Below are 22,385 nucleotides of genomic sequence, written 5' to 3' on the forward strand. Positions count from 1 at the left end.
CCTCTCACCGCGAGCGTGCGTCTACGAGAGACAATTATTGAGATGCATTACTCGATGCGAGCCCTCGCAGAAGAATGGGATCGGCCCTCAGACACTTTGTGTTGATGTACGGCGTTGGCTCCGACCTTCTGCTCCCATCTGTATTCACACCAGGGGGTTATGAGGGAGAGGGAGGGAGAGGGAGAGGGAGGGAGGGAGAGAGAGAGAGGGAGCGAGAGAGAGAGAGAGAACTCTCAGCTTCCGACCCCCCCCCCGTTTTCAAGTCCTCTGTCTCTGTCGCCCCGCCGCAGTGCCGAAGGACCCGAACCCCCAGTGGCGGAGGGTGGCGTGGAGCCACGACTGCACCCTGCTGGCCTATGCCGACAGCACCGGCACCGTGCGCCTCTTCGACCTCATGGGCAGCGAACTCTTCATCATCCCGCCGGTAAACCCCCCCCCCCCCCACCCCCAGTGTGGAAACTCTGGCTTCTTTCTTCAGAATGATCTCCATATTTTTCTCTCTGGGATGAGTGGCTCGGCTGCTATAGGTTCTGTGGTGTAACATGAATTATTGATGTATAAAACGTTGCTTTATTTATTATTGGAAAGCATTCTTCAGCCTGATTTGGTTTTTGAACGAAAGCATCGGATTTAATTGGAAGCTTCTCAAACTCACTCACAATATGCTGCAGCAGATTTTGGCTGTATTTGTAACTTCACAGCGGCACAGTTCTGAGTTTTCATCCATCCGCGCTCTGGGCCGGGAGGCTTGACGGGCCACGTTCTCCTCCTCTCGGCGGAGCACACATTTAATGGGCACTTTGAGCTGCCTGTCACCTTTTTTAAAGGAAAACGTCTCGCTGTCAGACTCCCTCTGTGCTCTCTTTGTCTGTCATGGCTGCTTTCCCCATTCCCCATCTGAAGCCTTCTCTCCTCTCTCTCTCGCTTTCCTCTTCCCTCTGTGCTCGTAGTGTCCCGCTCCTTCCCTCTTCATCTTCATCACCTCCTCGCTTTAAATCATCCTGAGCTTCCCTCCTCGTGTGTTTCCTCCCAGCCTGTGCATGCCTCCCCCCCCCCCCCCACACACACTTACTTTAATGCCCTCTGTTTGCCACGTATCATCAATCCTCCACTTCCATCCATCACCCCTCTCTTTCCTCTATCCACCCTGTCGGAGACGAGGACACTCGTCCCTCTCTCCCCGACTCCAACTCGGTTATCTTCATTTCTGTAGTGCAACTTTGTTTTGTTGTGTATTTACAGTATGTGTGTGTCTGCCCCCCCCCCCCCCCCCTCCTCGCTGCGCTGTTCCTGTTATTTCTCACTGTTAAGCGCACACACTGGTGGCTTGCTTCTATTTCCGGAGGAGAGAAGAGAAAGAAATTCAAACCTGACAGAAAACAAGCATGTATGAAAAAAAAAAGAAAGAAAAGGAAATGAACATCTGCTTCTCTACCTCCCCCCCAACTCTTTTTCGCTTTGTCTGTCTCCTTTCTTTTGTTCACTGTCGCAGCGTTTTTTCTTTTTTTCTTCTTCTCCTGTCTACTTTATGTTCTTTAAAAATTGCGGCTGGAGTATCTTTTGCTGTTTGTGTCATCGGAAAAAAAAAGGCCTCGGTGGCGGCCCAGTATGATGGAAAATTCTACACACTGTACCTCTCCCACCAGTAACCTTCCCACTGATGTTGACTCCTCTTCTTCTTCTTCATCCCTCTGTCTCGCACCAGGCGGTGAGTTTCCCCGGGGACTTCAGTTGCACCGTGGCGGGCCTGATCTTCCTGGAGTACTCGGCCAGCGCCCAGTGGTCCGCCGAGCTGCTCGTTATCACATGCAGGGGCGGGCTCAAGAGTTACCTCGTCAGGTGAGGCAGGAAACGAGCTTCACGGACACCGCCGAGTCCTCAAAGCGCCTTCTCACATCCAGCATTATTATTTCAGATTAAAACCCCACAAATATCTCTTATTATCTCATTTCACATGTAAATGATGTCATTGTGCCGGTCGCAGCTCCTTGTTGACGATTGGCTCGACGCTCTGTGGAAACCCCTGACCCCACCGACTTCCTTCCACTTCCATTCCCACTGTGCTCCCACTTCCCTAAACACTTCCACTTCCACTATGAACACTTTCCGGTCTCCCAGTCACCTTTTGAACTGTTGTGATGAAGCTTTCCGGTGCTTTCACTTCAGCCGACGCTTCGACTGACATCATCTTTTCGCTTCCGCACTTCATTGGGCACTTATTCCTTTCCGACTTCAACCGACATGACCGGCTCAATCCACCAGCCTCCCTCCTTTGGCTGACGTTGCGGCTCCGTTCAGCGCTCGCATCGCATCTGCATCTTCAACCTCGCTCCCCGCTTCTGTTGTTTTCAGGATTTTGAATCCGACGTTTAAAGCGCAAGGTCTCAGCAGCGAGCGCACTTAATTGATTCTCCTCTAGCCGTCCCGTCTCTGGAGGTTTTCTAAGCTTCTTTATTATCTTTGTGATTCAGATTAATGTTCTGTATACTCGCACCTTTATAGGACATTGTACTCTATTTGTGGTAAGATTTAATGCTGCATGTTTTGTCCATATGGAAATGTTAGGGGGCGGGGGGGGGGGGATACCTCTCTTTGCATACCAATTCCCCAAACTCGCCAATCCAAATACACATTTGGAATTACTTGATTAATGACATCTGACTGCCTCCGGCTTTGGAGGCAGTAAGATGTCTCCTGGAAGAGTGTGCGTGTGCGTGCGCTTCCCTCATGGCTGCCCCACAACGTCCCTTTCAATTTAGCATGATTTAATATGTCATTATTTCAGCGATTTCCCATTTCACTCAGGATGATTGCCGCTGTCATAGCATTCCTCAGTGCACTGACGCTCCAACACACAGGGCCAGATAGCGTGTGTGTGTTGAATTTCGATCAGACGACCTCGCGCACTTCCCTTCAGTCCTGTGTGCACGGCGGTGTTTGCCGAGCGCGGAGGAAAACGTGGATTAACCTTCGTATTACAGGCAGATAAATGGTGTCGGCTGCCTTTGAAGCCGTCGGGGTGTCACTGCGTGTGCGCACGTGCGCGAGGAGGTGATGAAGACGAGGGAGACGTTTTGCTCCAGAGTCACTCTGGAAGTGCTGGCTTGTTTTTTTTTAAAGGTTAATTTTCAGGATGGATTTCCTGCTCGCGCCTCCTCTTCATATGACTGCATTCCAATATTGTTGCTCCAAAACTTTTGAATTAGAATTTCCGAATTACAGCTGAGCCTTGACTGCAAGTCGTCTCGCTCTCTCTCGCTCTCTCTCTGTCTCTCTCTCCTCTCTTTTTCTCTTTCTCTTTCTCACACTTTCTCTCTCTCTCATTCTGTCGCTCTCTTTTTTCTCTTTCTCTTTCTCTCTGTCTCTCATCTCTCTGTCTGTCTCTCTCTGTCGCTCTCTCTCCTCTCTTTTTCTCTTTCTCTCTTACACCCTCTCTCTCTTTCTCTCTCTCTCGTTCTTTGTCGCTCTCTGTCCTCTTTTTTTCTCTTTCTGTCTCTCTCTCTCACTCTGTCTACGTCTCTCTCACATTCTCTCTCTCACACATTATCTCTCTTTCTCTCTCTCTCTCTCTCTCTCTCTCTCTCTCCCTCACCCAAACATAAATACTTTACTGTGGCATAACAAACCTAAACCTCTGGAGGACATTTAACTGTCTTGTGCTCTTCCCCCTCTCCCTTTTCTTTCCCTCCCTTTCCTCGTCTCCTTGTACACTTTACATTTCACCGCATTACCCATTCCCCCCACTGAGCCAAGCCTGCACAAATGACACGGCATCTCATCTAGCACCGATCTAATTTAGATTGCCCACTTAAATTAGATTATATATTTTGCCATGTCTCATTTTAATTGCAGCCGGGATGTAAATTGCTCTGTCATCTTCCCCCAATAACAGCCCGGTCGCACCATTAACATTTTGCACACGAGTGTTCACGTCTTGATTGTTTATGTGCCAGAGTTTAATTATCGCTGATTTGTCATGTGACATCATCGTTTCCCTCTCTCAGTGTGGGAACCAATCAGAACTTCCAAGAGAACCACAGCTTCAGCTTCTCCGCTCACTACTCCCACGGCATCACCTCGGCTATTTACCACCCCGGCCACCGGTAAGTTAGGTTCAACACCCGATCAACCTTGAAAGTGCTTGTAGAATATAGTTAAATATGTTGAAATATTTGCATTTTTACCAACATTTAACTTTAAATCAATCAGTGGCAGCGTAATTAATGCATCTAGCATTCACTTGGCACCCTCAGTGATTTTATTTTCTCCTGTGGCGTCCACAGTTCGAGTCGACTTCTATTACAACAGTGTTTCATCAAGTGTAGCTCAAGCATTTATATTCAAACATCTACAGACGTCCTAATACATCATTTTAATCAATATTAAAACCCACTGCAGATGATGCTACATGACGCCTTGCACATCTTAAATATTTGCACCCGTGTAATTTCAGGTGCTTTCGTCATTTGACAGCTGCAATTTGAGTAAACACCAACACGTCTTCAATATACTTGTAAATATGTATTATTATTGATCACTCTGCTGAAATTCACTATGAATTTACTGCAATAGAACTTCAAATGCAACTTTATTTTTGCCATGAAAGAGAGTTGCTGTTGCAGTCAAAACACATAAAAGGAACAGCATCACATAATGAAATATGCACCATACAGATATCAGTTCATGGCACCAGAAAAAGTGGAAGAAATGCATGCAGACAGTCTTGCACAAGTTTTGAACGGCTTACTCCGGAATAAATTCTCCAATAACTTTAATGCAGAACCTGCAGCAAATGAATATAGCGGTCTAAAAGTTCCTCGGCCCTCCCCGCCAGGTAGCATTCAAAGGGTTTCGGTTAATAATGTCTGGCTCACCCCCGCGACCTTACCGTTTTTCAACTTGCACGGACCCGGTTCAGTTTGGCCGCTGGAGCTTGGTTTGGCTGCTTAATGGATTTTGGCACCTACTGTCAAGTGTTTGATAGATGAGATGAAACTTCAATAATCGCTGTGTGAAAACTGGGTCAGCCACAGAAAGGATAGGATGGGGCAAAAAAAAGTCAAGGTGAGAAACCGGATGTGAAAAAAATCATTTCAACAGCAGAACACACACATGTATATATATATATATTATGAAGAAGATGGAACATGTTAAAAGAGACACCATGGACGTGTTAACTTGTGACCGATTGAAAATAAAGTGGCCTGCACAGATGAGACTACAAATACTCCAGTTTCCAGATGTGCAGTAAAGCATTGTGATCTTTTAATCATGAGGATTACAGAGGTAATATACTACTGCATGTATGCAAGGAATATGTGGATGTGCATCAAGAAGTAGTCTAACATCTGTTTTTTAAATAAAAAATCCTGCATCACAGTAAACAGAAGAAAAACATGTCTGGTATCAGACATGAGCGACTCTGGTGATGCATCTTATATCTCACCATTAGTTTCTACGCTCACTCTCAGCTCTTGCCCCCTTTTCCCGAAATGTCCTCCGTCTCTGCACCAGGGGGCAGTGTTGAGCTGGCCAGCGCTGCTGCAGCCGCACCGGCCCCCCGAGTTCCTGACCATTGTCGCATCGGTTCTGCTTCCCTGCAAAGTGAGACCCACAAATCACTGCGGTCGTTGTGGTATCGGATGTGTCTTAAAGCCATGGATGCCAGACCCACTTTTTCCTCTTCGGATAACTTTTAGCACCACTGCTTGTGGTCGAACGGCTCTTCAGTCGTGTGGAAACTAACTGTGGTTGAACCCTTGGCTGAAGGATCACCGAGCGGCGACTGCCTTAATTCGCTGTCCTTGTTCTGCAATGCAAATTGATTTGTCAGGGGCGCAATAACGGAGGTGTTTATCGTGAGTGTGGGCGCGTGCGCTTGTCTGTCAGATTGCTGCTGGTGGGAGGCTGTGAGTCGGGGGATGCCTGTACGTCCAAGGCCTCTAGCTATGGGATCACAGCCTGGAGGGCTCTGTCGGGCTCGCCACACTACAAGCAGGTCACCCGCCATGAGGACGACGTCAGCGCGGTGAGGAGACGACACACACACGCACGTTCATGCACAAGTTATTCATGTACACACACACACACACACACACACATGCACACACTAACTGTTGACATTTCCTCTGTGTGTGTTAGAATAAGAAGAGAGGTTTCTTCAAGATCCCAAGCTTCAGATTGTTTTCCAGAAAGGGAGATGAAAAGGTACCGCAGCTGTCTTCTTTCAGTCTTTCTCAAAAGCTTAATGGGAAGAATCTGGTCAAAATGTGTAAGTGTGTGTGTGTGTGTGTGTGTGTGTGTGAACATTTTTGATGTCCAGGACGGTGTATTCCGCATGAGCCTGAGCCCTGATGGCTCCCTGCTGGCTGTCATCCACTTCTCTGGCCGCCTGTCTCTCTGGGACGTCCCCTCCCTCAGACAGAGGGCCACATGGAGCCAAGACCAACAGGTACACACCGCTACGCTGCTGTTTGTGTGCATTGGAGTTGTGTGTGTGTGTGTGTGTGTGTGTGTGTGATGGTATTATTGTGTGCATTAACTGCTTGCAGGGTTTGTACGGTCATGGAAAACCTGGAAAAGTCATGGAATTTTAAAATGGGCATTTCCAGGCCTGGAAAAGTCCTGGAAAAAAATTAAATCATAAAAGTTTTGGAAAAGTTGTGGAAATTTGTTATAATCACATGTAAATTTACGCCGAGTTTGAAATAATTAATATGTTTTTTTAAAGAAAGACGCTCAAAATATAAGCCGGCGTACGCTCTCGATACGCAACATTTTCTAAATTGTTCATGTTTATACCGAGATTTCAGTTTGGTCATGGAAATTTGGTTTAAAGTCATGGAAAAGTCCTGGAAATCCATTGGTCAAAATGTGTAAGAAACCTGTGCTTGACTGAATGTATTAATGTAGAGAGAACTTCTATTTGAGGAATGTTTTGCCGATTCATGCGGCCTGTGTGTGTGTTCTGAAATCGGGGTTAGCGGATTAATTTCTCCCTCCTCTTCTTCTTCTTTTCCTCCTCTCCTCTTTGGTCCTTTCATCCTCCGGTCGCCCCGCAGCCAGGATTTGAGGAGATCAACCCAGAGTGGAAGACGTCGCTGGAGAGAAGAAGGAAAATAAAAGGTAGTTCGGCCCCGTCGGGTCTAAAGAGAACCCACGTTGTCGCGCACACCGGGTACAATTTAATGATCTTTTGACATGTCTTATGCTCTGAATTATACAGTTATTTAGACAAACATCCGTACAGTGCCAAGGCCAGGAAAAAAACCCTCCTTCACAGTGTCCATGCTTGGGATTGTGGGTTTTTCAGCTTGTGTATTTGCATGTAAACGTCTGCGTGTATGTTTTAAATTTTTTTTATTTTAATGCAGGTTTACAGCCTTTTGTTTGACAGTTTGGGGCCAGTGGTGACAGCAGTGACAGTGTGTGTGAGCAATAATCTGTGCGCGTCCACATCTAACGTCAATGCACGACGCGTGATGAATGCGTCTCGGAGAAAGAAGCCGATTCCAAAAAAAAGTGAAACCGGGGCGGGGGAGTACATGAGCGCAGAGGAAAGTTTCGGTACACAATCCCCGATCCACTTTGGCTCACTGTCGTCTGTGAAATGTGTTTCTCTCCATGACCGGTTTCTCCAGATAAGGAGCAGTACTACCCGCTGGTGGATGTGAGCTGGTGGAGTGACATCGTGCTGATCCTCGCCCGGTGCTCCGGCTCCGTCACCGTGTCCTCCGTCAGGACGCTGCGCAACCTGCTGGGCAAGTCGTGCGAATGGTTCGAGCCCTCGCCCCGAGTCACCGCGGCACACGACGGCGGCTTCCTCAGCCTGGAGGTGAATGTGAAGACGATGCGCGTGCGGTCAAGTCAACGGGTTGGCTCGAGAAGAAGAGCGCGGGAGACTCGCGGAAGCGCCTTTTAGCGCTCGTCAGATTGTGTATATAAGAAGTTGACACATCGGAGAGCTCGGCCTTCGGGGCGTTAAAAGGAATATTATAGAATACGAATGTTTCCATTCCTTTTCTTAGCTGCCTCTTTTGTTTCTGGGAGGCACGGAGCTGAAACCCAGACAAAGGCACGGAGCTGAAACCCAGACAAATTTGCTGGCGTCAAATTGAACCCAAAGGGTAAAATATGTTAGTAAATATAAAGGTAACAGGAGGGTGAAACATTGAATCGGGTCAAAATGACCCAAAGGCGGGGGGAGGGTGTAATATTGATTCGGGTCAAAATGACCCTAAGGCAACACAAGGGTTACGGCGCTCAATGCTTTTCCAGTGACATCTCGACAGAATACGAGGACTCCCTCAACTGAGATAATACCCCAAAATATACGAGAGGACAAGAGAAGACGCGTTGTAATAAAGTGCCACGGACAGCTCGGAATTAAGATTTCTTCATTTAACATCGAGCGGCGTGACCTTGTGTTGTTTTGTGTCGTAGCCGGCGTGCTGATCTGGCATGAGGGAGTTTGAATGAATTGTGTTGAGCGGCACAGCGAGATGTAAACTCTGCTGCCTTAAGTGTTCATTTCTCACGTCCTGCCGGCAAAGAAGTGTCCACTCTCGGCATCGGATAAGTCACTCCGGAGCGAAAAGGCCGTGAATCTGACCGCGTCCGTCTCGATCATCGGGGAATGTGCGTTCTTCTGTTGCGCAGCCCTCTCTTTATGATTTGGGCCGACAAGGCAGATGTATATTTTATGCATAGAGACAACTGTGGCTTTTTATGATCACATCCAAGGCATACGCGAGCAGTACAAGTCGACGTTATGTTTACACCACTCGTGTCTTTGTGTTCTCGTCCTCCTTAACGCCGTGTCGTGCCACCCACAGTGTGAGGTGAAGCTGGCCCAGAAGCGCGGCCGCCTGGAGAGCAACCTGGGAGAGGACGGCGGGGACTCCGACTCGGACGAAGAGCCCTCCGCCAAAGCCCGCTACTTTGGCTACGTCAAGCAGGGCCTGTATTATGTGACGGAGATGGAGCGCTTCGCCCCGCCGCGCAAGCGCAGCCGCGCCGTCGTCAAGAACTACCGCCTGGTCAGCCTGAGGTCGACGACGCCGGAGGAGCTGTACCAGAGGAAGGTAGGCATTGTGAGAGGGGCGCGGCCGTGCTCACGTGCACCTCAAGATGCTCGGTTCACTTCCTTTAGCGCAGCATCTCGTTGGGAGTGAGGGCGGCCCGCTTTGCATTCCGGTTCCAGGATGTGCCGCGGAGGTAAAAGTTGCCCGAGTCGTCATTGCCTTTTTTTAAATTTCAACTGAATTGGTAAGAGGGATGCGGATAAGTTATTTTTTTATTTCGGAAGCCTTTCTCCCAGGCCTCAATACACGTTGTCACTTGTTTTTTTTTTTCCGTTTTGAAAAGAGCGAATTCTGAAAGCGCTGTCTCGGATAAAGGGAGAATAATGAGCACCCCCCCCCCCCCCCCCCGCGGGTTAACAATGGCTATGTTGTTGCACAGCTTCCTGCCAAAAATAGTCTGACCTTTTTTTGATGACGAGCACGATCCAGGAGAACTCTGTTGCATGTTCAGCAGGGCAACGCTCTTGAAGAGATGAAAGGATGTCTTCGGGTTTTGGACTTTCCTCGAGGCACCGCTCTCGGTTGACGGCTGGTCGGTGGGTCCAGCGCTTATAAAACCTCAACAGCTTTCTGACATGAGACTGTCCAAACATTCATGACTCACACTGCCCTCGGTGATCCCCTGACCTTTCCTCCTGCGCCACATCGAGGTTGTGACTAACTGTTTAACCCTTGTGTTGCCTTAGGGTCATTTTGACCCGACTCAATATTACACCCTCCCCCCGCCTTAGGATTAATTTGACCCCATTCAATGTTTAATGTCTGTGTTCTTTCGGTAGTCAACAAACAAACATAAAGTGCCTCACACTTAAACTTGGAAAACAATATTAATTCTAATAATTTTCTGGAGGTTTTAATTGCTGGCGTCAAATTGAACCCAAAGGGTAAAATATGTTAGTAAATATAAAGGTAACAGGAGGGTGAAACATTGAATCGGGTCAAAATGACCCAAAGGCGGGGGGAGGGTGTAATATTGATTCGGGTCAAAATGACCCTAAGGCAACACAAGGGTTAAGCCACGATCGGATTGGACTTCGTCTGAAGTGTTTATGACCCAGCACAAATAATGAGACATTCCCGTCGGCCTTAGCGCTACTTTGTGTGCAGCGCTAATTACCTTTGCATTGAAAATGCGGAAGGTTATGTTTTGATCGTTGTGTATTAATTAATTAATTTGTTTGCGTGTTACTCGCATAACTCAAAGTATTAAACCGAATCGCATGAAATTTGGTGGGATGATTGGTTATTATCCGGGGACCATTTTATTAGATTTGGGGATCGATCGGGTCAAAGGTCAATGTCAAGGTCATGAAAAGGTCAAAATCTTCTTTTTACCATATGTATATCCAATTGGCATGCAACTAATGCCAAAATGTTCATAATTCAATGCCCAATCTTGTGATATGCGAAGGTGTGCGCTCTACCGAGTGCCCATTCTAGTTGGCAAATGTTAGCACGGTATCATTCACACTGAGCCCAATTAGAGCCACTAGCATTAGTCTTTTTGATATTTGAATACGTAGCCAGTTGGTTGATTGGTTACCGAGGTGCTCAGTGACTCTGCGGAGAAGTCGCATCACGGTATTCATATTTCATAACATTTCCATAATTGGCATGACGGGGCTGGCGTTGAGAGTTGCCGTGTGTCCAACGGGAGTCTTCATGGTGAGGCGGCTTACCTTTATTGTGAGAGTCACAGTGAAGAGTCTGTTACTGTTTACTTCTTCGTTGGGGCACACACAACAAAATGCTTGAGTCGGTCCTCGTGCCTTCATGTCTGGATTTGAATGTTTTTTTCAGCTCGGCAATATAAACAGCGAGTCAAGGGCTGATGTGCAGTTCTCTGTCTCGCACGCCGTGATTAAATTCATTTTTGCAAAGGAATTGATATTGCTTATTTAATATTTCAAAGATACTCCATGTCTAATTAAACCACCCCTCGTCGTAAGCGCGGTGATACATGAGACGCACGCGCCTCCCCGTAATGCCGCGACTCATTTTTTAAACATCAGTCATCGCATTGTTTTCCGCGGCGGTTCATCACGCTTTCCGCGAAAGTCTCCATTCCTTTTTCGCCGCTTAATTTCGCCGGAATTGACGGCCGTCACATTAATCCGTGTGGTCACCGACTGAATTAGAAGCTAAAATTGCAAAATTGCTTTCTGACTGAATAAACGCCGCGGCAGCGCCGTGAAGTGCGATTTGTTTTTGTTGGCTCGGCTCCAGAGTGCTCTCGATGAGAAACGGGAAACCAAGCAAGATGCTCCGTCTGCTTTTAGGCTATTTCTCAGTCCCAGGGGTTTCTCTGAAATGCTAATTGCTGCGTTAGAAAAATGACTGTTGTTGCAACTCGCCGCAAATTGCGGCAAAGACAACAACACGCTCCGTCACGAAGCACGGCATCGGCTCTCGACGGCCCCGAGTTTTAGCGTGGTTCATCAGTCATTTTTATGACCCGTCATCTACTTCCTTCTTCATCATTGTCATCATCATTAGATGTCATTAGTCATCGGCATCCGTCCTACCGGCGGAGAGTTACAAAGTCATACATCATTATTATCTCTTTGTAACACTTGGTCCCCGGCACAGCACTTCCCCAGCTGCCGTCCTCCCGGTGGAGACGTTTTTATTTGTGTTTTTCCCCCCCACATCATTCACATGTAGGCGTGCGAGTGCCGGGGAGGAGCGGTGTCTGCATCGTCCGCATGTGTACGTCTGTGCACGTGTGCGCGCACATATCGGATTTGTTGTGCGCCCGCGTCAGTGCCGAGCGGCGCCGCTCCCGTTGTATTTGAACAGTTTGACATTTCCACACTTCACGCTCACTCACAGGAATCCGAATGACCCGATGGCTCCTCGGAGACTCACCTCAGCGGAGCTTCGCAGTCCCACTGGCTGCGAATAGACCCAGATCAAGTGATTTTGGGGTTATTTGGCGCGTACGGTGGCGTAGCACACAGTCGGGGCTGCTCGCCGTTTTATTTGCCGAATCCAGAGAGAGAAGGAAGCCGTTTTTTGGATGTCCTCCCACGTGAGGTTTAACTGTGCGGGGTTCTTATTGCCCTCAAGGAACCGCAGTCTGGCTAATGTGTTGCTTTGAACTCCTACACACAGAAAGAGATGGATACTGTGTGTGTGTGTGTGTGTGTGTGTGTGTGTGTGTGTGTGTGTGTGTGTGTGTGTGTGTGTGTGTGTGTGTGTGTGTGTGTGTGTGTGTGTGTGTGTGTGTGTGTGTGTGTGTGTGTGTGTGTGTGTGTGTGTGTGTGTGTGTGTGTGTGTGTGTGCACTTGCACACAATGAGTGGGCCTGCATAAACTGAGGTGTTATGATGTTGTTGGATCAAATCATTTTGTGAGACATTGATCTGACACGCAACCTATTTTAGCATTAGTGTATGGTAACATTTAAGGCAGGCCAATTTATTATTATCAATAATAATAATAATAAATATTAACAACATCAACTCCTACTGCTGCAACCAAAGAAGAATGTATGGTACCGAGGCGAACAGTCTGCTATATTATATAATATATATACATAACGGGGTGATTTGAGTTATCTGCTGCCGTTAGCATGCTATCATACGTAAAATGACAAACATTGTAATGGCATGTTCACATTTATCAGGTCAAGCATGTTAAAGAATCTGCCAAACGAAAGACTTTATTGGGCGACTTTCGGTCAGTGGGTAGCAGGTCCGTCTTTCAATCAGCGGGTTGGAGGTTCAATCCCCGCCCGAGTCGATGTGTCCTTGAGCAAGACGCTTAACCCTGAGTTGCTCCCTGTAGCTGCGTCGACAGTGTATGAATGTAACAGGATTGTAAATCGCTTTGGATAAAAGCGTCAGCTAAATGACCTGTAATGTAATGTAATGTAACTTTACTCTACTTCTCCGTAGGATGCTAATTGAAAGATTTGAGCATGAAATCAAGAGTTGAGTCGTCTGGCAATCGGACCGAATATTTGTGATGATAGACGATTTTTTTTTCAGAATTGAGATGTTGTAGAAATAATCTCTAAAAGTTGTGGCCCAGTCAGTGACGAGTGACTTTTGAATCTTTAATTACAAACCAGATTGCCGTCTCGATTTATTTCAACATAGTACCACACACACACGCACACACACACAGCCTTTTTAAAGAAGTAGCCAGTGTTTAATTAGGAGTCATTTCTATACACTTTAATTTAAATAATTTAAATAAAATATTCCAACTGTATTATAAGTGCTTATCTTCAAAACTTACATTTGATTATATATATTTTTTAAAGCCGTCAGACGCCGAGCCCGCTGTTGACCATCTTGAACCAATATTTAACGATATAGAAACGGTTCCCCGTCCGTCACGCTTACATGCTAAACTAAGATGGTGAATAGTTGTTTATCGCAGTAATAATAATATGTCTTTGGGTGTCGACCGATGCCGAGTAGCAACCCGCTGCCAGTGTAACTGGGCTCATTCTTGTAAGGCAACACCCGGCGTGAATGGAATTATAACAATAATAATTAGTAATAATTAATTATACAACGGACACTGAGGTGGTACCGACGCCTCACTTTACTGTGTGCGATATTAAGTCTCAACATCTGGCTCCTGAGTCCTACGGGTTTTTCTCCATCTGTTTTTGGGGATTTATTTTCATCTATTACCCCCAGATATTGCGTTCCCCTCGGCCGTTCCTCTCCTCCCGCTGTAGCAGACCCCGTCCCGGCTGCGCCACATCGCACATTGCTGCTCAGATTGAGATCTGCGTGTCAGAGCTGGCCCCGTTAAGGGGTTGAGTATACAGATTGTGTACTCGGGATTTTGGAAGTACTATAGTTTCTCGGGTGTTTAAAAAAAAATCTTATCTTTTTTGTTTTTCAGTGTGATGGAAAATTGGCCCGTGGACTTTTGTCCTGTCTGTGTTTTTTCGCCTCGATATTTGCTTTATATGTTTTGAATGAATTTAAAGCTCTTTATTGATTCAAACCTGTTAAACAACACACAGCGCAGATGAAGATTTAAATCAGTAATAACCCCTTGGGATAATATATAAAACAAAATAAATACCAAACTGATGTGTTATTCAGTGATATTTTTTAACCTAAACTAAATGTTCCATCTGAAATGAACTGTTTACTAATAAGAGTTGTGTCTGCTCAAATCCGGCCCTTCAAATGGATTGTGAATCCCTTCCAAATAAATGTGTATGTCTCGTCTCTGACGGCCATATCCATTTGTTGCAGTGCTATTTGTCCCACAGTGTGAATAAACAACTTTGTATATATATATATACACTACCGTTCAAAAGTTTGGGGTCACTTAGAAATGTCTTTATTTTTCAAAGAAAAGCACTGTTTTTTCAATAAAGATAACATTAATCAAAAATACACACTATACATTGTTAATGTGGTAAATGACTATTCTAGGTGGAAACGTCTGGTTTCTAATGAAATATCTCCATAGGTGTATAGAGGCCCATTTCCATCAACTATCACTCCAGTGTTCTAATGGTACATTGTGTTTGCTAATCGCCTTAGAAGACTAATATCTGATTAGAAAACCCTTGTGCAATTATGTTAGCACAGCTGAAAACAGTTATGCTGGTGATATAAGCTATACAACTGGCCTTCCTTTGAGCTTGAAGTTTGAAGAACAAAATTAATACTTCAAATATTAATCATTATTTATAACCTTGTCAATGTCTTGACTATATTTTCTATTCAATTTTCAATTCATTTGATAAATAAAAGTGAGCTTTCATGGAAGACACGAAATTGTCTGGATGACCCCAAACGTTTGAACGGTAGTGTATATATATTGATCATGCCCTCATAATGTGTTGATTGTGTGCATTGTTGTTGATCCCACAGATTGACAATGAGGAATACGGTGAAGCCTTGTCTCTGGCTCAGGCGTATAATCTGGATTCCGACCTGGTGTACCAGAGACAGTGGAGGAAGAGTACCGTCAGCATCGCCTCAATACAGGATTATCTGGTAAGAGGCAGAAGACGGATGGATAGATGTCAGGAAAGGAGGAGGAATGGAGAAGAAGGATGATTGTATCCGATTTTTTCCGTTTATCACTGTATATTCGACGCCTGTTGGCGAGGAGGGGTACTGCGCCCAGTCCCCTTACTCTATTTCACACGTCATTTTTTACCAATTTGTTGCACACTTTCACACCCTCACCGCCTAGTTCTGTAACTCATTTCATCCCGTCATTCCTTCTGAACTTCTTCTATTTCCCACCATCGCCCGCCACCCAGAGCAAGATCTGCAAGCGCTCATGGGTGCTGCACGAGTGCGCGGAGCGCGTCCCAGAGAACGTCGACGCCACCAAGGAGCTGCTGCAGTACGGCCTGAAGGGCACCGACCTCGAGGCCCTCATAGCGATAGGAAACAGGGAAGATGGGGGCAGGTGGGTCATGCACGAACACACGAACACGCCCACCCATCCAAATCCTTTAAAAAAAAAGAAAATAGTGCATTTTCTTCATGCGTCAAATTGTTTGATCCAAATTGACTTTTGGTGTCATTTCTTCGCCATCGCCCAGGTTCATCATGCCAGGTGACCTCGACTTCGATGACATTCCCTACGAAGACATCCTGTCAGGCGAGGAGGAGCTGGAGGTGAAGAAGGAGGCGGAGAACAGGAAGAGAGGCGAGCTGTTGGCCAGCGTCGACTTCAGCAGGTACGCAGGAGGTCCGGCTGCCGGTCAGTCGGCTCAGTTGTTCAGCAGAAATGCTGCAAGCGGGCTGGATATCTGTATTTGAAGAAAATCAACAATGCCGGCTCGTGGTTACAGACCATCCATCAGCCGGACGACCCGAGCTTCAAGCATCTTCCTCTCTGAAGTGTCCTTGTGAAAGTCATTATTCCACTGAAGATAATCCTTTTTAGTTTACTTTTTTAAGGCATGCTAGCGGCTTTTATAGAAGGCGCCGATGTTGGGCTGCTAGCCGGTCGTACTGTCGGTCGCATTGATGGTCGGCTTGTTGTTTGGTCGGTCGGACACTTTTGGACTATTGGATGGATCTATAAAAAAAAAAGTCATTCATGGAGGATGATGAAATATCTTGACTCGCTATACGAGGGATTGCCGTGACATTTTCTCCAGCAGCAAGGTCCCTTTTTGAATAAACTTGGTTCCATTTCCAATGTCGCCCATATCTATCATGCATTGTAGTTTATTAAAACATGAACTCATTATTAGTATTCCCAATAATCATAACGCATCATATATGGCAGTTTTTTGTTCCAAATGGAAACAAATTTTCACGCAAATTCATTCAATGATTTTACATCTTTTTTCGGGGCGTTTAATCCCACATTTTTTAAAAGTTCTTAAATTTAGTAATTATTATTCGCGGTATGAATAAAATAAAAAAAAAGCTTGTGAGTGTTGTGACGGTATTTAAGGTGTAGATGAGGAACACTATGAGGAAACGGGCAAGAGGCCCGTCACATTGAACACAGATTGTTGGATTAGATCACACACACACACCGGAGAGAGGGGATTTTAGAGGCAGGGACATTAATGAGGAGCGGGGAGCGGGAGGGAGGACACATTGCTGGAGATTAGTGGGTAATCTGCTCGAGGTAATTTATGCCTTTGTTGTTGAGTGCCCAGGGAAAGACTAATGAAAAACCCTTTAGTGATCACTAATCACCTCTCACACACACACACTCACATGCAAATCAGCATACCCATGTATTGTGAAACACTCTTAGGCCTAATTTGATTTCATACACATGTTACACACTTCTGTTTAAATGGGAACACAGAGAAATACACTGGAATGAACGGCGCCCGTTTACAATGCAAACTCGGTGTGTTTAAGCTTCAGCTGCTGCCGTTTCTATTGTTGTGCAGATAATAGAAAGCAGAAACATGGTAATATCTCCCCCTTCAGCTCCCTTTTCAAATATATACATATATATACATATTTTTTTCTTTCTCTGTTTGGCCATTTGATTTTCTTTCTGTTTGGTTCATTGTTGAATAAAACTTTTCAGCTTTATTGCCGACCTGTAGTCGGTGGTAGACTGAGAAGATGGAGGATAAGAAAAAGATGGAAAAGGGAGTAAAAAAAAAAGAAGATAATTTACAAACATTAAAAAAATAACCATTACAGTAAATCGTACATTGCCCTCTTTAACTATTCATATTTCTCTCCTATCTCTACTCTGAGTCATCGTGTCTGCCAGGCAGCTAATGCCTTGTCCACAAAATGTGTTTTTATATATATATGTATATATACATATGTGTGTGTGTGTGTGTTGGGGTGCAGTGAAGCCCCTCGCTACTGGAGCTGCCCATGTTGCCTTGATGCCTGCGGCCGAGTTTTGAGACGGATAATAACTCTATTAATTTCTTTTTAACTACACCGCCATTCCAGACACGGCTCGGTATCGATCACAGCTGCTCTGTGTGAGATGCGCTGGCGTGTAGATGAGGACTGTACTGAACCACTGACGGACCGTGTGTGTGTGTGTGTGTGTCGGTGCGTGCTGAAAAGATCAACCATAACTTTTTTCCCCGTCTCTATCACAATGAAACAAAGTGTGATTATTCTGAACTGCCGGGTTAAAAACCAAAAGGCTTTTCAAAGTCACTCGTGAAGATCTCTTTTTGGAGTCAATACGATATAAGATGATGAAAGGTGTTCATTTCCCTCCCGGCAAACACACATTTTGTTTAAAGGACCCAATAAACTGCTGGACGTTAATGCACTGTCCCAGCCCCTCGCGTTACTGCCAGCTTCGCCCCTACAGGCAACGTGTTGCTCTGGCACCGCCTTCCGTTATCCTGACATGTAATGCCCCATAAAATACAGACTTCCTCAGGTCTTGGGTATTGCTTCATATTCGTAACTGTCATGCTCCATTCTGTTTTAAAACAGTTTTATCTTTCAGCTACTTTCTCATCGGTCTGCGTACGCATAATAAAGTATAATTCAGAAACTGCCGAGGGCCGTTATATCTGCTGCTCCGACTGCTGACAACAAGTAGATGGACAATATTGCAGTAGTGGTGAATTTGTTTTATTATATATATATACATATATATATATATATATGAATGTGTATATGTATGCATATATGATATATGTATGTGTATATATGTATGTATATATATATATATGTGTGTGTATATATATGTATGTGAATATATATGTGTATGTTTGATATATACATACTGTACATACATATATATGTGTATATTTATATATATCTTTGTGTGTGAGAGGGGGAAAGGTTGACGATGTGAGCTGCAAGGTGTTTATGTTCTTATCTAATCAGATTCAGACCTCAATCAGAAGCCTCATTTTCTCCTGTGTTTGTGTCTGTGTGTGTGTGTGTGTGAAAGAGAGAGAGGGAGTGTACACATAGACGCCTGCTTATGCTTTTTCTGTGGGACCCATGTTCACGTGAAGACACGAGCCGAAGTGTTTTTGTCTGTTTATGCAGTCCAATTTTGTCCCTCCCACTGTGTGATAATCGCTTTTATCACACGCTGCATTTCTGTAAGCGCGTGTTTGTGTTTGTGTGTGTGTGTGTTTGTTTGTGTGTGTGTTTGTATGCAAGTATGTTGCCTGCTTATGCCGTTCAATCTCTGTCCACTTCTGTCATATCGAGGGTGTTTGTACAGAGATGCCATCAGATTGTAATAACCAATAACCTGCAGTCCTGATAGCTTCAGAATATAAATTACGCACGCACGCACTCACACACCGTGATGCAATCAGGGACCAGTCTCTTTACATTAGACCCCATGTGCGATGATGCGTAACAGTCTAAAGCTCAGTTTAAGCCGTGAACATTAACCCCTAAACCTCGCAGCCCGACATCTCCGTTCAAACGCGTCTTCATTCACTCGCGGCCCTCTCTCAGCTCCACCCCGCCCACCCCCTCCCGAGTCAAGTGATCATCGAAAGGGCAATCCAGGGAACTAATGTAAACCTTTACAAAGGAGCAGGCACTCCGCTCAGCCAGGTGGCCCGTTGGTATGCGTGACCGTGCGCCACACGCTGTTTACGCTGCGCCGCCGTGGAATTCAGCAGTAGGACGAGCAATTTAGAAGACGTAGTCGTGGTCCCGAATTGAACGCTCAGCCATCTATAACTCCTCGGTGGCCGTTCCCACAATGCCACACTCGGTGTTCGTCTACGGAGCGCACTCGGAGAAAAGGTTTTAAACCTTTTTTTAATCAGACGGATGTTATATGCGTGACTGGTAATGTGGATGAAACGTCTACTTTGTTTGGCAGATCCTGAGATCCATTGTCTGGCTAAACGCACATTTGATTCATACCGTTTTTACGTTTTTGATTTGTTTTTCCGGTAAATTATGAGGGTTATCAAAATGTAGGAACGTGAGATTTCTTTTACATAAATAAATAAATACAATAAATTCATGATTGAGACATCATTCAAACCCCCAAGAGGACAACAGACGGGCTAAAACTAGATTTGTAACATTTCCTCTCATCTTCGGCTCCTTCTCTCCTTCTCTCCCTCCTCCATCTCCACTTCTTTCCCCACTCTGAAGAGGCAGAGCAAAGCAATAATTACCACTGGTACGAGTGCTAAGCCGCCACTCTTTGATGTGCCAGAGAGAGTGTGTTGAGCCAGTGTTAATCTCTGTAAGTGTGTGTAGAGGAACCCTGATAAAGCCTGATAGCGCACTCTGTAATGAGGGATTAGGGATTAAGACGCCGGTGGAGGGGTCAGCTCTCCTCTGGTCACACTGCGGTTGATCCAGGACAAGTTTTTAGGAGTTTTGGCCACTGCTCCACATGGTTAGGTTGTTTCCTTGGGGATTAAGAGAGAGAGAGAGAGAGAGAGAGAGAGAGAGAGAACGTGTTGAAAATGGCTCTATTTTACCCGACCAGTTTCCAGCCCCGCGGTTCCTTTCCCTCGGGCATACCTCGGGTGATGGAATTGTAGGTAGATGCTTTATAACCGAGTGCCTTGGTGTTTGTGGTCGTGCAATTTATGTTTGGTGGTGATTTACCGACATTGAAAATGGATTTGATTCTCACCGGGCGATCGCTCACCTCATTGACAAACAGCATCCCACACATAACAACCCAAGGGTTCCTGTGGTCGTCAGGAAGTTGATTTGTTGCCCTTAAAAAATGATTAGGTCTGGAGGGCACAGTGTGGTATTGTAGTCGCCAGTCCCGGGCATTGTTATGTCGGACCCTGCGGGTAAACACCAATGTCCAGTTAAAGCTACAGTACGTGTTAGTGCAGTGACAACAAAACACGATTTCAGATCTTGCCATTTGAGTTTTAAATAAAGCCGTTTTTGCACGTTAAAGCGATGAGGTGGACGTGATTGTGTAGGGAGCGTTGTTGATTTCCCGTGTGCCCCGTGCGTAGGCTGACTCTGGAGCAGAAGGAGCTGTGCCGGAGCCGACTGAAGCTCCTCTCCTACCTGGACCGCCTGGAAACCTACGAGGTAACGACCGTCCGCCGCCACGTGTCCACTACCCTCCATCGGCCCTCGGAAATCCTCTTATTGCATTCATTATGCTGCCTGAAGAGATATCACAATTTACCACAGGTTTTTTTTATTATTGTGGACTAATCCTCTGATTATTAATCTTGTTTAATAGTTTTTTTAAAATGAAAAGGCAGCTCACACAGCGTCTCATTTTTCAGACTCCGCTGCAGCTACACATGTAAACGGAGGGAAAAAAAGACTTAAAGGCTTAAAACAGGTTACGGGTCATGGTTATGCTCATAAAGTGGAAGTCTTTACGGCCGGTGTTAACGACTTTATTCATTAAAATGAAAGCATATCCTTTCGGTCAGATATGTGTGAGAGGACTGAAATATGGCACTGGAATCCCTCCAGTGGGACGGCAGTCAGCACTACGACGAAAAACCAGGATGAATTGGTATCGAAAAATACTTATAAGATCAGCCTTCAAGATAATACAGTAAATAATACATTTAAATGTGTTGCGTAAGACAAACTTGCTAAATGAATGCATTTGTTAAACGTTCTTCATTTGCTTTGTTGCTTTCCCATCGGCAACATGGAGCGTTCTCCTGTCCCGTCCAGTCCCACCAGAGGCACACGAGGCCTTTTATACATATATTAAAACTCCCTCTTAACCCCCACTAGAGAACATGTTGAGTATGAGCATAATAAAAGGAGGTGGCTAGCCCGAGAGCCGAATCTCACGGAAGAAAATGCAGTTTTATTCTGATCATGATCGTCCGACAGTATATAAGCACAGAGGGCGGCGTCGATCGACGGACGCTTCGAGTTGAACTTTGACTCTCGCGACCACTTAACGCTTCAGATTTATGATGATTAATGTTAAGACGCACGCCCTTTTCATCCGCAATAAATCATAGAGGAACAGGGCCGCACTTTCCCCCGTTCAGGGAGAGGAGCGGCGAGGTCTCACCCTGCTACATATTCAATATTCCGACAGGATGACGTCTCTCTTTATTCGGACATCGTCATGGTAACTGCAGCGCTCGTCTGCATTTCCTTCGCCCCAATCCATTTTATCTGGCTGTCTATGAATATGATATTAGGCTTTTTTTATCATCCCAACTTGGGCTGGCCCTGCAGACGGCCCTTTTCAAAGGCTATCCATCACGCACGCACGCACACACACACACACACACACACACACACACACACACGCACTGGCATAGAGGAGGCTATCCATCAGACACACACACACACACACACGAATACTGGCATAGAAGAGGCTATCCACAGACACTCGTACGTCCCTCTGACACACACGTGTGTGTACGCTCACATTCACCCTCTCATACCTTCCTCAGATTGTTTCAACTAAAGTAAAATTGCATCTCACCTTCATCTGCATTCACATCCTATCCCCCCCCCCCCCCATCATCTTTAGTGCGACTCTGACAAAAAAGAGCCCTCTGCCTCACAAATGACTTTTCATGAACCACAGTTGTATTTCTCTCTCTCTCTCTCTCTCTCTCTCTCTCTCTCGGTTCACACTCTACAGGAGATTCTTGGCGGTCCTCACGCAGCGGAGCAGAAATATGATGCTGAGTTCTTCAAGAAGTTCCGCAGTCAAAATATCCTCATATCAGCAAGAAACTACGCCAGGGTAACATACGGCTCTTGTTGTTGTTGTTGTTGTTGTTGTCTTGCCAATAATCTCACTCAATTTGGTAGTTTTAGCCATCTGCATCTCCACTGATACACACTCACAAAACAAATGCAATAACTCCTGACTATTCGTCATGGTGGTCGGATCATTGCAGGGTTGTTGGGTCAGACTTATTAGTTACTAATAAACTGCCCGG

At 45.7% G+C, this 22,385-nt stretch overlaps 1 protein-coding gene across 3 annotated transcripts in view; it reads left to right on the forward strand.

The window, feature by feature from the left end:
- Nucleotides 1–22,385, forward strand: part of nbas (NBAS subunit of NRZ tethering complex) — a 151,585-nt gene that overhangs the window by 7,340 nt on the left and 121,860 nt on the right. For 2 of the 3 annotated variants that reach the window (XM_056428488.1, XM_056428489.1), the window contains exons 7-20: nucleotides 291–424; nucleotides 1,706–1,839; nucleotides 4,005–4,103; nucleotides 5,890–6,028; nucleotides 6,142–6,207; nucleotides 6,323–6,451; nucleotides 7,062–7,125; nucleotides 7,641–7,834; nucleotides 8,835–9,083; nucleotides 14,938–15,063; nucleotides 15,336–15,487; nucleotides 15,624–15,761; nucleotides 20,457–20,535; nucleotides 22,082–22,186. In XM_056428488.1, the coding sequence (XP_056284463.1) occupies nucleotides 291–424; nucleotides 1,706–1,839; nucleotides 4,005–4,103; nucleotides 5,890–6,028; nucleotides 6,142–6,207; nucleotides 6,323–6,451; nucleotides 7,062–7,125; nucleotides 7,641–7,834; nucleotides 8,835–9,083; nucleotides 14,938–15,063; nucleotides 15,336–15,487; nucleotides 15,624–15,761; nucleotides 20,457–20,535; nucleotides 22,082–22,186 (1,808 nt within the window). Of the gene's footprint in view, nucleotides 1–290; nucleotides 425–1,705; nucleotides 1,840–4,004; nucleotides 4,104–5,889; nucleotides 6,029–6,141; nucleotides 6,208–6,322; nucleotides 6,452–7,061; nucleotides 7,126–7,244; nucleotides 7,522–7,640; nucleotides 7,835–8,834; nucleotides 9,084–14,937; nucleotides 15,064–15,335; nucleotides 15,488–15,623; nucleotides 15,762–20,456; nucleotides 20,536–22,081; nucleotides 22,187–22,385 lie in introns of those variants that run through there. The other variant, XM_056428490.1, reaches the window with a different exon arrangement.

The sequence above is a fragment of the Pseudoliparis swirei genome, chromosome 12 (genome assembly GCF_029220125.1).
Source record: "Pseudoliparis swirei isolate HS2019 ecotype Mariana Trench chromosome 12, NWPU_hadal_v1, whole genome shotgun sequence".
Lineage (NCBI taxonomy): Eukaryota > Metazoa > Chordata > Actinopteri > Perciformes > Liparidae > Pseudoliparis > Pseudoliparis swirei.